Raw genomic sequence first — 15,810 nt, forward strand, 5'->3', positions numbered from 1 at the left:
GCAATGGTTGGAGTACAACAGCTTTTGTGCTGTCGAAACCAGGTCATCATGGTTTTGGAGCAAACGGTAGAGAGAGAGATCCGATTCCTCAATTAATCAAAAATATTCTATAGAGTACTCGATTACTAAAATATTCTTTTACAACAGTCCTAGTCTGCGGTCCTGGCTTTGTGGCTTGTTAAGCACATCAATTATAAACCCTTCTTTTAGGAATAATTTTGTTCTGCCAGTGAAACGCTCAGCACAAAAAGATGCTAGCAGTCCAGCTTATTAAAAAAAAAAAAGAAAAAAAAGAAATTCTAAAAACAAGAACAAGCAACGCTTAGCCTGGCCTGGAGTGAAGTGGAAAGGAGGGGAGGGGAAGAAAAGCCTGGTGGGCCACCAGGCTTATAATAAACTTTCATCACTCAGTCAAAAAATTATTTGTTTCAGTTTTTAAAGAACTTACTGAAATAAAAAACATCTTTGATGATATTAAAATTTCTTGAAATGCACTTGTTCTTTAGCCTGACCAACTCACTGAAAACAGGAACTCAAGTTAATTTAGTTTATTCATATAGCGTCAAATCACAACAAATATTGTCTTGAGGGTGAGGCACTTCCCAGATAAGTCATCTTCCTAACCATAACCCCTGGACTTCTACCTCATTTAATTCTCTGCTATGGGATACATCTACAACAAAGCCTTTAAAAACATTTGTACTGAACAGAGGACTAACTAAATGTGAAGCCTTGAGCATTTCATCTTTTGAACCTGCACTAAAAGTTCATGCTGCATTGATATGCATATGAAGCAGGGAGGAAACAACAGAAATGCCCTGCAAGACAACTCGGAGCTTCCTGTGTGGCTACGTGGGCTGCAGCAGCGGGTCAAGAAGCTGGCATTTTGTGAATTATCAGTTTAGACTTATTTGTGACAATTACAGGTTGTCTGACCTTGTAGGAAAAGGACACGATCTTTTCCTTCTTCCTGCTTTCTTTGCAACTCCAGATGGATTGCTTGATTGTCACCAAACAAGTCACCTTCAAACATTTAAAGGTGACTTATTATGCTTCCTTAAACAATTTAGGGTGGGCTACAAAACACATTCACTACATTTTATGCACAAAATCATTCTTAGATAATGAGATTTCAGTCTGTTCAGTTCATCCAGTTGAATTCTTTTTAGAATGTTTTAGGCCCTCTTGTCACTTTAAATCCAAATAAGATGTTGCTAGTTGATGTTTACACTCGCACCTGAAAATAGCTGCAAACAGATGCGCAATTATACAACCATACATCTTTGAAAAGCGGCTTTGTGGGGTGGGGTGCAGGGCCTGTTGATTTGTGACATTACATTAGGGGGGTTTGAAACAGGTCATCGTACGAACACCAGAAACGTAAACTAATTAGAAAAACTGGCTAGGTGTTTTTTTAAGCACTTGGACTGTTTTTAGAAGCAGTAAACATTTGTAGGCTTTGCAAAACTTGCAAAATGTGATTTTTTTTTTTTTTAAACACCAACCTTTGTGTCTCCACATTTTAGAAGACACTTAAGTGACAATGAACTGTTCTGGGGAACTTTAGCAGTAGATGTAGTTATTAACTCAAGTGGAAAACTTCCCAAAGATAACTCTCTGAACTCTGACCTTTAGGTGTCTGGAAACCTCCACGTGGTTGTCGTACACAAGGACGTTTGCAATGTGGCTCTCTTTGTATTTGGAGAAAGAAGATGGCCCTTCTGTGCTGTTTGGCTCAACAATGACTTTCAGCAGGGCGTGAGGACATCTGGTCCCATCCCAGACCTAGGAGATAGGAAACCAGTTAGGATTTATTGGTTTCATCCGTCCCAAACTAAATGAAGCTCAGAGTTCTGCTAAATGGATCCATGTCTGCCTTTGTAACATGTTGAAGAGTGGGAGCTATGCCACAAATAATCAAACTTCCCCTTACTCTGAGCAGTGTGCAGGTGGAGTCAATGGAGGCTTTGGCCAGCAGCTGGCAGATGAGGTCAAAGTAGGCGTTGGGCTGAACGGCAGATAGAGGGACAGCAGCAGAGACTGAGGAAAGCAGAGCCTGGCAGGCAGCCCAGGCCCTCAGCTCCTCTATGGTGCGCCGGTCGTCTTCGTCCAACTGCAAGCTTTTACTAGATGTCCGAGGCTCCATACCTCCACCCACTGTGCCGCTAAACGTCACCACAGAGAACCCGAATGTGTTGACTAATGTGAGGGAGTTGTTGTATAAATGCACCTATGCAGAAAAGATTGCTTTCATTTGGGGTTCCTAATATGAGCTTCTTGTTCTGCAGTGTGGAAGATTTTTATGGTAGGATACAGAAAATATTTATTTTTGGCCATTCCGGTTCAGACAGGAATTCTTGCAGTATATACAGCGAGTACAGAAAGTATTCAGACTCCTTTAAATGTTTCACTCTTAGTTTCATTGCAGCCATTTGCTAATATAAAAAAAATGTATTATTTCTCATGAATGTACACTCAGCATCCCATCTTGACAGAAAAAAAAGAAATTTAGAATTTTTTTGCAAATTTATCCAAAAAGAAAAACTGAAATATCACATCGTCATAAGCATTCAGATATTTTGCTGTGACACTCATATTTAACTCGCATGCTGTCCATTTCTTCTGATCCTCCTTGAGATGGTTCAACTTTGACTAATGAACATCCTATAATTCCAGATCAACTCACTGCTCATTACAATACTCATTTAACCCATATTCTCAATTTCCGTGTTCCAGTTAAAACATGATCTGTTAACTCATTTACTCCTGAACTCGGTCCATCAAATGTCATCAATCCCCCCCCTGAATTGTGAAAGTGTTGTAGTTCGAACAAAGGTAAGTTCTTGGCTCCTTTATTTTATATAAGTTCTTAATGTACATTCCTTTACAATCAATCAGAATGTTGTTTGGTGTAAGTATTAAAAAGTCTGAATGCGTTATTTTTAAAGTACTAACTGATATGGGTTTAACTGGTTTACAAAGATCCAAGTTTGAATTGGTTAAATGAAGCCTAGGTGAAAATTCAGCCTGGAAGACTATATTCATACCAACGGCCCAACCAAGATGTCGTCATGTGCCTCGATTCCAACCTATTAGTGATGGTCTCCTCCTCCAATCATCAAGCGTCGCTCCCTTGATAAGGTCCAGCTGTTCATCGGCATCCGCTCGTTGGCTGAGGTTCAACCTTCCTCCACCTTCAGCCCAAGACTTCTCCAATATCCATTCAGTCTTCGGCATCCTCTCCACCACCAGGGTCGGGCCCCAGGGGGAAAGACGTCTCTAATCTTCATACACACAGCGGCTCATTCTCTCTGACAGTGGTTTTCAGTACAACGTCTTCCTTCTGGGTCAGAGCGCCAAAGACTTTCTTTTGTCAAACTTTCTAATACCACTCTCTTTCTCTGTGCGCGAGTCTCTCCAGGTTGAAATGGCAATTCTACCTCATTTTTACTTCCTTTGAGCTAGTCTATCGTAGAAAGACTTAGAATTTGTCATTTTACACATGTACAATGAAAGAAAATCCAAATAGAAACAGTGCAAATGTATGAAATAAGTACAATAAAAACATAAATATGTGACCCCTGGGGCAGACACCAGCACTCCTCGCAAAAAGCGTGTTAGAAAACAGATGGATAGAAACGTAAATTTCCATCCATCCATATATGTCATACTTGCCATTTTAAATCAATTAAATTTATATACACACATACACAAATAGTAAGTGCATGTGAGAGTACATGGTGTTTATTGCCTTTGGTGCACCTGTAGTGCCTCCTTGAGGAAACAGGTTAAACAAACCTTGATTGTTTTACTTCACATTAATCAGAGAAATCAGGTTTAAATGATGAAGTATTGTGATTTTTAAATAAGTCTATCACAGATGCTCAAGGAAGTAGACAATTAGGTGAAATATGCCTTTAACCAATTCCCAAATTGGAAGCCATAATCAAAACCAAACTTCAGCTTTGTAACCAATTACCTCTGAAATTACAATGTCAAGGTTGTTCCACTATAATAAAATTCAGTTCAACTACAGTTATCTGTAGAATCACATGTATACATTTTTTATATGTTTACATCTTTTCATTTACCATTTTAATTGTGTTTGCAGGTTATGCACTTTCTGACAGTCTGAGTTGCCGATAACACCGTGGGTCATGCTGAGCAACACTGGCACTGTTGAGTGTGCACATTGCACCTGCATGGCAGGGGCAGCAGAGACCTGCACCCCCATAAGTGCCCTATGTTTTAAGGTGGAAGCAACAGTGAGGATACAAGGCACAAAAACTGTTACGGATGAGCCAGCATACTGGATATTATCTGGCAATCCGACGAAGATTCACCCAGAAGTTGGCCATAAAATTGACTACATTACTTCAGCTTCTTAAAAGAAGGTACTTGACCAAAAAAATCCATGCTGAAGTCTCAACACCAGCCAAAAGAAGCCGTCCACAAAAAAGAAAAATCCCACAAACAAATCTGGAAGTTTTGGTTCATCTGCTTGACACACTACTAGAGTAAGGGTCAGTCACTTGCATCTCTGTACAACGAAAACATACAGTCACATGACTTGTCAGCTATTGTGCTGTGCTGTGAAAAATACAAAGATGCTGCAATAGTGACTGATAAAGCTATTGAAAAGCACACAGGACTGCAGCACAAGTGTTCTGCCTGGAGTGAATGTCGAGCTGGACGAATTACAGCTTCCACTATGCATGCTGTATTTGCCACCTGTTTGGAAAGCCCAGCACTAACAGTTGTTAAACAGGTGTGCAACCCAGGCAATACTGTGTCTACAGAACAAACAAAATGGCTTGTGAATCATGAAGGTGATGCACAAAAGGCCTACATTATAATTAAAGATAGCAGTCACAAAAATCTAAAAGTTAAATCATGTGGTTTCTTCATAAACACCAACTTCCCTGAACTTGGAGCATCTCCTGATGGAATCACAACGTGTGACTGCTGTGGGAATGGCAACGTGGAGATAAAGTGTCCTTACAAATATAGGACATCCTGCATACAGCAGGTTGCGGATGCAAAAGACAAAAACTTTTGCCTTCAGCTGTCTGGCAATGAACATCACTTGAAGAAATATCATCCATATTATGCACAGATACAAACTGATATTTTTGTAACAAAATCAAACCACTGTGACCTTGTTGTGTGGACGCAGAAAGACATGGCTGTTGTCCGTATCTTTCCAGATCAGGAATTGTGATCTACAAAACCCACAAAGCTTCCTTAAAAATACTTGCCTTCCAGAGCTTGTAGGTAGATATTTCTCAGAGCACACCAGCACTCCAGCTTCAAGGGAGACACATTAGTCTAACAGCATGCAAGTCATGCTGTTAGATGACTTGCATGCTAATAAAGGCATACTTTATTTTTTTTACTGTCTCATACAGAGCTGTCGGCTAATGCTAATGCTCAGCCACTCCCTCCCGTTTCAAACTCTTCTAATTACAGTAAGAGTTACATAGTTAAATATGATTAAAATATTGGCTACCTTCAACAGGAAAAGGAACCAAGTCTATGAAAGCAATGTAGCAGTTTTGCTAGTTTTGATTTCCAAGGCATAAGGTGGCAGTTTATCATGATTCAGCCAAAGTAATGAAATAATGAACCGTGGACAGATTTTTATTGTCAATGTGTTTCTTCCTATTAAGCAGTGAAAGTAAAAATGTGTTAAATGTCTTTTGCTTTAAGTATTTACTTACTGGAGGGTTTTTTGTTTGTGCTGCAGAGCCACAGCTACATCTAGTTCAGGAGTCGGCAACCCAAAATGTTGAGTCATATTGAACCAAAAAAACAAAAAACAAATCTGTTTAAAAGCCTAAATAAGGCTTATAATGGAGGCAAAACAGGCTTTAAGTGTTTATATTAGCTTTTTATCAAAATGATTAAGTGTATACATAATTAGCATTCGTGATTAAATGTTTATTTTCCTTGCAGTGCGTCCTGGAAGGAATGTCGCACCACGTGACTACTCTGTTGTACAATGTACATTTTTATTACGAAGATCGAGAGGGAAAATCTGCTCCCAAATGCAGTTTGCATAATGATTGCTCTTTGTCACGTTAAGTGTGTGATCGAAAAAACAGCAAAATGAACATGCATAACGTGCCGCTTATCCAGGCAACAAACGGATTTTTACAACCTGCAGTTATAAAAATAAAGCAGTAGCCTTTGAAAAGGTAGAGTACATAAAATTAAATTAATACAGTTTAAGTTTGATTTCTGTGCAAATGCCAAGCAAGTCAGTGTAAGGATAAAACACAGCATCCTTCTGTTTTGACACACAACCAACGCAGCTATCATTGGACCTGAATATAGAGGATGTTAAACACAATATCACTAAGTGTCATTTTAAATATATACTTACAAAAATCACTAATGAGTTTATAAAAACAACCACTTTGTTCCTATGGCAGGATTGTGTTCTTGTGTGTTTAATGTGACTTCTGTTTAAGGACATCACTGGACAGCTTCTCAACATCGGGCATCTAAGATGTAACTTTAATCTTGACGCACAGCTAATGTTGCGCCGTCCCTGGAAATGTCTTTCTGTATTTTTCAGACTATAAGCCACTACTTTTTCCCCACACTTTGAACCATGCGGCTTATAGACCGATGTGGCTCATATATGTACGTTTCCAGTTTTTTTTTAAAAATTTGTACCTGTGCGACTTTTAGTAAGGTGCGCTCCGGAAAGTACGGTACTCTTTTTGTTATTTGACAACTTCTCTCTACACAGCAAACATTCAGGTAATCCTTCCGCATTGGCAATGAATGCAAATGATTCGGTCCATGAATTGTAGAATCTCTCCTCAGCTATTTTTCTCTTTTCCCCTTTGCTATCCATGGTCCATCACACACCTGTCGGTTTGTTTACAGCCACCTGCCTCGCACCCCGCCCAGCTGAAAGAAACATGTCACAGGCTATGACATGTTTCCCCCTGGGATTTACGCCTATGTTTACAGTAATGGTATAACCCAGATGTCCACTGTCAAAACTCCAGAGTATGCTACACAAAAAAATATAAGCCCTACCTAAACTAGGTTGACCCACTAAGATGAACTCAACAGAAACTAAACATGAGTATACCAGGACAAAATCATAGCAAAGATTTATGACAACACAAAAAGCGAATTTAGACACTCACCAGAATGGACATGTCTGGAGCAAACTTGTAGGTATCTTGGGATGTCGGAGAACGTAACATCAGGACGTCTAATGTGCCCATGCCATTCATTTTCTTTTTGTTAGCTCTGATACCTTAGACCCCTCGCGTTGTTTCCAGTAAGGGAATCAGTGAAATGATTGTCTGTTTTCCATACAAAGCTGAGTTGGTTTCCGATTCCAACTCCCGATTTGAGAAATGGCTAAAGGGCGATTCCACCCAATTTTTCACTACCTTCCGCATCTTTAATCGGCTAAAAACTACAACACCTATACCTATTCAAACCTGGACTGGATTATTCTGCTCTCATAGCAGAATATTTAGAACCATGTTTGTGAAACTTTTTTTCTGATTTGTGAAACTTCAGTAAAGGCTGATTTTACCACTTTTTTGCATCTGGATCACACTAGAATTGCTCCAGCTCCAGACCTACAACTCATAGATTCTTGAAACCTGGACTGTATCACTCTGCTCTAATAGCAGAATATTTATAACCATGTTTGGGATTTGTGAAACCTTCTTCTGATTTGTGAAACTTCAGTAAAGGGCAATTTTTACCCTTTTTTACATTTAGATCATATTAGAACTGCTCTAAATCCAAAACTACAACACCTAGACACTTTAAACCTGCACTGGATTATTCTAAACTAATAGCAGAATATATATAACCATATTACTAAAATCTCGATACCCTCACTGTGTGTCCCTCTGAAAAATGAACCCATTTAAATAAAGAAATCCCTCCATGGTGACACCACGACAGAGAGCGTTCATTTCATAGCGTTAACACCGGAGCTGTAAGTGGTCCGGTATGAAACGGGGGTGATAGAACAACGGAACCACAGCACTTTTCAATTTCAATAATCAGAATACCGAAATTGTTTCCGTTGTTTTAAAAGGTTTATGTCAGTCTGCCTTTTCCCCATCGATACGTTTCCAGACCGCCCTGCACCTTAGGGGTTAAAAAAAACAACAAAAAAACTCTGAAACAGGAGAAGCGGGACATAAAACGGAGCGACGAACTAGATGTGAATTATGGCATAAAAACAGAGAATCCGACGCTGAACAGTGAAAAATCAACACATGACAATTAGGCGGCGCAGCAGGTGATGAGTGAAGATTACTGGTGGTGAGCGTCAATAAATGATAAAATTAATTAGCAACAGGAAAGAAACTAATGTGGACATAGCAATAAACCAAGACAGGATAATACTAATCAAAGGAAACTAAATGGAAATGAATGAAGAACAAAATGCAAGAATAAACTAAGAAACTAAAGTAAATACGGAGGAATAAACTGGTATGGCAAGACCTTTCGAGCAATAATTAATACAGAGGACTGTATGGCAAGAATAAACAGACACTATTTCCAGATAAAAGGTAAAATAATATTATTGAAATGCCATGGGTGTGTTGAGACCACATCTAATACTGAGAATAAATATATCTTACAGACCATAACAGTAACTTATCACTTATTTATGTTTTTAATTAGATTTGATATATTTATTTCTTCAATATTATTTTTCATCTCAGTGTTATTGTCATGAGGCTGATGACTCCATGACACTTTCAGTTTGACTCATTAGGATCTGATTAAGAACCAGATTTGTTCTTTGTAATTTCTGTCCAGTAAAACTATTAATCTATAATCAATAGACAGGTCTATATGAAGATATAATCCATGTTTCTGTCTCATATTTGTGTGGCATTAAAAGGAACTTTAGTTTTTCCACTGAAAGCTCTGGTTTGCACAATAAATGCCATGTGGGTGAAGTTTTATAGATGATACTCTGATGTCCCATTCGCCTGAAGGCAGCACAGAGCTGTACCACCAGAAACTGACAAACACTGAAGAGAAGAAGAGCTATGATTAATGTAGTTACAGTTCTATCCATGTTTTAATGCTGCAGAGCTCGTTTTGCAAATAGATCAAAGTTTAAACTGGCATGTTGTTCATCTTATCTGATCATTTTGTGGAATATTTAACAACTAGAAAATGGCACAAAATAAGAATATTTGTCCACTCTGATTGGCTGCTGTTAGGCCTACAGATTTTAACTTGAATGTTCATTGCATTTTTCGTAGAGACCTGTGAAAATAATTTCTATTCCCATGGCTTTTTGTTCTCTGGGAAATTATTTTTGACGATAAATACAGAAACGAGCATAAAAATCAAAACATCTACAATAGTGACAGTAATATTAATGATAAAATAATAGTAAGTAGCCTGCAAATTCTTTGGTGGGGGTGGTGAGGGACCTGGATAGGGGGCGCTGGCCCGAAAAAGATTGAGAAACACTGGTCTATATTCATCCTCACTAACATTGTTCAGCCTGGGATTTGCATCTTCCCTCTCACGTCTGTATCTTTACGAGAGGTTTTGGTTCTAAGGACGGTGGAGTATCAGGTTGAGGATGTTTTAAAGAGACGCTGGTTGAAAGCAGCTCACCATGGCTGCGTAGTGTCTGTCTCTAGTGTCGGTCTGTAGCTTTCTTGGGGGTCCTATTTACATCCCGCCACGACAATTTAGCTGACCTTAATATTTCCTGTGTTTTATTTTGGTCATTATTGTTACACTTAGTGTTTATGTGTGTGATTGGTGTGTTGACGGACATTTAGAGAAATACGGAGCAAATCGTGTCCCGTATCGGTTCAATACGGGACGCAACATTTAACAGCCAAATACGGGACAATTCCGTATTTTACGGGACAGGTGGCAACCCTAGTCATATCTCATCCAACGTAAATAATCTGAATCCCATCTTTCCCCCGTGGCTTGAGGTGTGCCCCAGGGCACTGTCCTGGGGCCTCTTCTTTTTATCAACTACCTTCTCCCCTTGGCAATATCTTCTATAAATGTAACACCTATTTCCATTGCTTTGCTGATGACACCCAGCTGTTCTTATCCACTGCACAGACCTGAAAAAGGCTCCACCAACATTCACCATCCAACCTGACGGAACTAGAGAGGATCTGCAAGGAAGAATGGCAGTGGATCCCCAAATCCAGGTGTTGAAAACTTGTTGCATCATTCCCGAGAAGACTTGTGGCTGTACTAGCTCACAAGGGCGTATCTACTCAATACTGAGCAAAGCGACTGAATACTTAACCATGTGATATTTCCAGTTTTCTTTTTTAAATAGAGAAAATCTCTGCATTTTTTTTCTGTACATTCATGAGAAATATGAACTTATTTGATTTTAGAAAATGCCTGCAATAAAAAGAGTGAAAATACTTTCTGTACCCACTATAGTGGGTGCAGACCTTGACTCTGTGCATACGGATAATGTCTCCAGTCTGAAAGATTCTGGGGTGGTCCTCCAGCTTCTCACAGAAGATGGTGCAGCCGATTTTATGCTCAGACTGATCGGTGATCTTCAGGCTGGAGCAGTAATCTGTGGAGACAGAAGTCTGATAAGCTGCAGCTCAGCTCTGTCACACTGCTATGAAAAGCTAAAAGCAGCAGGTGGCTGTTGTGTTAGTTTTTGTCTCACTGAAATGGTTCACACCAACAAACACAGTAATACCGAGCAACAACAATCTGAAGAAATAACTTTGAAATGATGATTTTATGTAAGGAAACAAAGCTCTCCGCACCAAGCTGGCCCTATATAAAAATATAACACTCCTTATTAAAAATGATAAAATAACTGTGATTAATAAGATTGTTTTTTTTTATTTTACAAGCCGCATAATGGCCTGATTTTTGCCAGGCTTGGCAGATGCCCAACTGACATCAGGCCCCCATCTCAAGAAATTCAAGAGCACCACCACAGGAACAACCAGGATCCAAACATGGAAGAGAAGAGAGCGTCAGTGAATCCAGGAGGTCACAGAAAAGCCCAGGATTAGGCTTAAGGTCAGATTCAACAACAGGAAGGGCAAAATGGCCTCCAGGGGACAGTTCCAGAGACAGAACCTGAACTGACCCAAAAAACACACAAAAGCCTGTCTCACACTGACCATAAACCAACTTGGTGATCTCAAAAACCTTTCGGGAAATGTTCTGTGGACCAACAGGACAAAAGTGGACATTTGTAAGGTGGGTGTCATGTTCTACCTAGTGGGAAGCCAACAGTAAAACACAGTGGTAGTAGTGTCATGGTATTGGGCTGCTTTGGATCTTCAGCACCTGGATAACTTGTGGAAGTCCAGACAAGTTTGCTACATTGCTAAAGCAACCCACAGGTCCACCTCTGGTTGATTCCAAGGAAAATGTGGCCTAGTCAAGGTCCTGACTCAAGATGTAAAAAGCATCATCTATAATTATTATAATGTATATCAGTGAGTGTGGGTATGTATGTATGTTAGTTAATATATTTAGATGACCAGAAGAAATATATCAAACTTTTTCATAGCAATCTAATTTCTTGAGATGTCCCTGTATGTATAATTTTGACCTTGCAGTAAGTAATTTCAAGAACCCAATTCTTGTTTTTAAAATTGATTTAGTTTCTATCTTATGCCATCATCTAACCTCCAAAGAGCGAAGGTTCTTATACATTAATAAAAGCTAAGATATAATCACAAACCATTCAACTTGTTGCCAAGTCTGGGGAACCGCTCAACTTTTATCCAAGGAAAGATGCTAACAGGAGCAGCAGAAAGAATAGCCAGCAGCTAAAGTTGGAATATGCTCCTCCATTTATTTAAAAGACCTGTTTTCTAAACTGGATTATTACATAGAAAAAAGTAAATACACATGACTAAGATGATGAGGCTGAGCAGGATGTACTGATCATTTGCACATCAACATGTAGCAGCAGGCTCCTATAGAAACGTTTCTCTCCTAATGATGATTATATTAGTTCTGTTGAAGTAGTTCTTCATTTCCGATGTTACACGTCTCTTCCTGACCGTGGACTAGAAGGGTTAACGCCTTCTAGTCCAAGGTGTTAATTCTTTGTCTAGAAGTCATTCTGAGCTCCACTGAGACACTGACCTGTGCCACGGCTCTTAAACGGTTGCTTGAAAAACGCCACCACTCCATAGACATTCACCACCGCCATGTTCTTCAGCTCATCCAGCCGCACGTATGTATACCTAGGAGCTCTAGGGGTCCTGAGGTCCTGAGAGGAAATGCAAAGTACCACACAGCTGGTCCATAATCTGGGAGTGTGTGCTCATTCTGAGTAACAGACATATACATACAGTACAGACTAAAAGTTTGGACACCTTTTCATTCAGAGTTTTCTTTATTTTCATGACTATGAAAATTATAGATTCACACTGAAGGCATCAAAACTATGAATGAATCACAACATGTGGAATTATATACTTAACAAAAATGTGTGAAACAACTGAAAATACGCCTTACATTCTAGGTTCTTCAAAGTAGCCACCTTTTGCTTTGATTACTGCTTCGCACACTCTTGGCATTCTCTTGATGAGCTTGAAGAGGTCGTCACCTGAAATGGTCTTCCAACAGTCTTGAAGGAGTTCCCAGAGATGCTTAGCACTTGTTGAGCCTTTTGCCTTCACTCTGCGGTCCAGCTCACCCCAAAGTTTTCCCAATTTTTCGGACTGACTGACCTTCATTTCTTAAAGTAATGATGGCCACTCGTTTTTCTTTACTTAGCTGCTTTTGTCTTGCCATAATACAAATTCTAACACTATTCAGTAGGACTAACAGCTGTGTGTCCACCTGACTTCTGCACAACACAACTGATGGTCCCGACCCCATTTATAAGGCAAAAAATCTGACTTATTAACCTGACAGGGCACAGCTGAGAAGTGAAAACCATTTCAGGTGACGACCTCTTGAAACTCATCGAGAGAATGCAGAGAGAGTGCAAAGCAGTAATCACAGCAAAAGGTTGCTACTTTGAAGATAGCCACGCTGCCATCATAGCACAATTACGTTAACTCAATAAAACGTGGAAATGTAGGTATTATTAATTTTGTGCTATGCTCCACAGCGAAGTGAAAAACCGCATGTCACTGACAATACATACACACACAAAGAGAGGGAGCGAGAGAGACAAAGACAGAGAAAGAGAGAGACAGAGAGACACTGTTTAGCTGTTACAGCCACTCCTGACTCACCACAGCAGGAGTCAAGGAGCTCCCCCTGCTGGCCAGAGGGGATCTGGGCTCAGGAGGTCTCTGCTTGGAAACCTGGAGATAACGTCAGAAGAAGAGTTTGTGCCAATAAAACCAGGAACAAACACACACACCAGAGCTCATGAGCCTGGGATGTGTTAGATCCAGAGTGGAGGACATTTGGACAGGTGAGGATAGTCAACGTCCTTACATAGATGCATGCATCATCTCCTGACAGCAGCAAGTTACAGGGGTGGAGCTTGTCCTTATTCGCTGTTGGAGATTTCCCCACAGTGAAGCCAGAGACCCAGAGTATGTCCTGAAACATAACAAAAGACAACAACAGGAGACTATAGCCAGATTCCCAGAGGGGACGGACTCAAGACGTGGATCTGTGAAGCCTGGGACATATGAAGCCTTGGAGGTACGAAGGCACAGATGATCAGACGTTTTGACAACTGAAGGTTGTCATGTTTGACCTATAAGTCGACCTCTAGCTTAACAGAGAAGCTCAACCAGGAAGATATTTTATCAGAGACATTGGTGGTTCAGCAGCAGCTTGGATGACAATAACGTCCCTCGCTGAGATTGACAATGCTTCATGTTCCACTGCTGAAGAGGAAGCAAACACTGCAGTGTTGGCTCACCTGACCCACAGGGTGGGAGCAGAGAGGACAGGGTCAGACTCACTGGGTCATAGGAGCATGGGGCAGGTTCTCATCCATTTTGAAACATACAGCATATATTTTGTTTTTTGTCACATTACAACCAAAGAGCTCCAGGCATTTTAATGATATTTTATATGCATTTTACTTGTGTCTCAGACCAAAATAACAAAATGCATAACTGTGAAGGGTTAGAAAAAAAAAAACAGAGCAACAATTTTTCGAAAAGGAAGATCTAATGTTCATCGATGAGCTGCTCTGTGCTGTAGTTGGGATATGTTGTTTGCTTCTGAGCAGAATCATTTTGTGGCTAAAACAAACATTATTTTACATCAACTTCTAAGTTATGTGAAACTTCTGTTAAATTCATTTGAAGGCTCAGAATCAGTCCAGTACCGGTATCGGTCCACATTCCAGGAAAGAAAGACTCACCAGGTATAAATTACATTTTTAGCTACTGGACTAATGCTTAAGAGAAATTGATTTAATCAAAGAATGTCATGAATGTGTGTGTAGGGCTGCACCGATTGCAGTTATCTGGCCGATCCCTGGTTACCGATGTTTAAAAAGCCTGAGCTGCTGATTTTGATTTTGGCTGATATGAACTTTTGTTGTCTGAAATGTTGATAAATATAGCAAGAAAGTCACTGAGTTGCAACAGTGGGTTGAATATTGTTAACTGCAAACATTAACAATATTCCTGGTGGGCCGGTCCGTCAGTCACACCTCTCACTATAGAGCAGAAGAGGACAGAGGCTGATTTATAAACCTTTGCTGATGAAGATAAGATTAGGAGATAAGATCAGATTCACGTGCAAGTATCGGCCAATCACGATCCCCCAAAATTAAGGAAATTGGCGCCCAGAAATCAACTGGTCGATAAATCAGTTGGCCAATAAATGTAACCTATATTATGCATGTATATAATGTAAACACCACTGCCAGAGATGCAGTAGGTTTATAGCAGGTGTGTGAATGATCTAATGATCGGACTGTTGACTGCAGCCAGTCCACATTGGGTGCGTTCACACTGCAGCCTGAAGTGACTCAATTCCGATTTTTTTGACATAATGCGACCTGTATCCGATCTTTTCATGGCAGTGTGAACAGCACAGGTCGGATTCTTTTTTGAATGTGACCCATATCCGATACGTATCCGATTCAAATGTGACCTAACGTTCAGGTCGCCTTCATTCGAACTGAACGTCACTGATGCTCAACAAATCTCACTATTCTGCATCCTGATACGCGCAAGTGGGAAGAAAAACAACAACCATGACGGATTATATGAGGATTAAGTTGTTAATATGCTGCTCCGGCCGGACAACAACTTCAAATATGTAAGCTAAGCTCCACCGTTAGCCTCCATGTTTACTTCCGCAAACACTGAGCACTTCTTCTTTCTATGGCGGTTGGCAGAACACTGAGGACGCCGACGTTATGGCGCCCTCTACTGCGCATGCGGGACACTTTCAGGTCGTTTGCCCGTTTACACTACAGAACGAATACAGGTCGCATTTACTGGCAGTGTGAACGGCCCCGGCAAAAAATCGGAATTCAGTCACTTCAGGTTGCAGTGTGAACGCACCCATTGTTAGCAGAACTAGAAGGCCCCAAAACCACATTTCGGTTTTGGGGCCACATTTAGGCTTATGTTGCCTAGCAACATTAGCAACATAAGCGTTGCTAGGCAACATAAGCGTTGCGACCGTGATAGCTTCAAGCACAGAGCGGCAAAGAAAAAAAAAAAAAACGGGGCCAAAGTTTGGCCCTGCCTCAGAGGGCTTAAGAGAACAAGCGTCACCATGGAGACCATGGAACTCAACCGGAAATTCAGGTGCGCTCTGGTGGCTCTGTTTAAAGCAGACCCAAGCCCCTATTACACTGCACAGCCAGACCCAGCCGGTCTGGTTTCA

General features: G+C 40.4%; 1 protein-coding gene and 1 pseudogene across 1 annotated transcript in view; one reads left to right on the top strand and one right to left on the bottom strand.

The window, feature by feature from the left end:
* pot1 (protection of telomeres 1 homolog) overlaps positions 1-15,810 on the bottom strand; it is a 47,685-nt gene that overhangs the window by 14,992 nt on the left and 16,883 nt on the right. The window contains exons 5-10 of the mRNA XM_088006687.1: positions 13,441-13,548; positions 13,233-13,304; positions 12,130-12,256; positions 10,452-10,582; positions 1,934-2,230; positions 1,630-1,785 (exon numbers count right to left, since the gene is read on the bottom strand). Of these exons, the coding sequence (XP_087862813.1) occupies positions 1,630-1,785; positions 1,934-2,230; positions 10,452-10,582; positions 12,130-12,256; positions 13,233-13,304; positions 13,441-13,548 (891 nt within the window). The remainder of the gene's footprint in view (positions 1-1,629; positions 1,786-1,933; positions 2,231-10,451; positions 10,583-12,129; positions 12,257-13,232; positions 13,305-13,440; positions 13,549-15,810) is intronic.
* On the top strand, positions 4,158-5,327 carry LOC148159554 (uncharacterized; annotated as a pseudogene).

Source organism: Poecilia mexicana, unplaced genomic scaffold, assembly GCF_051168715.1.
Source record: "Poecilia mexicana isolate PSO_F unplaced genomic scaffold, ASM5116871v1 scaffold_6, whole genome shotgun sequence".
Taxonomy (NCBI): domain Eukaryota; kingdom Metazoa; phylum Chordata; class Actinopteri; order Cyprinodontiformes; family Poeciliidae; genus Poecilia; species Poecilia mexicana.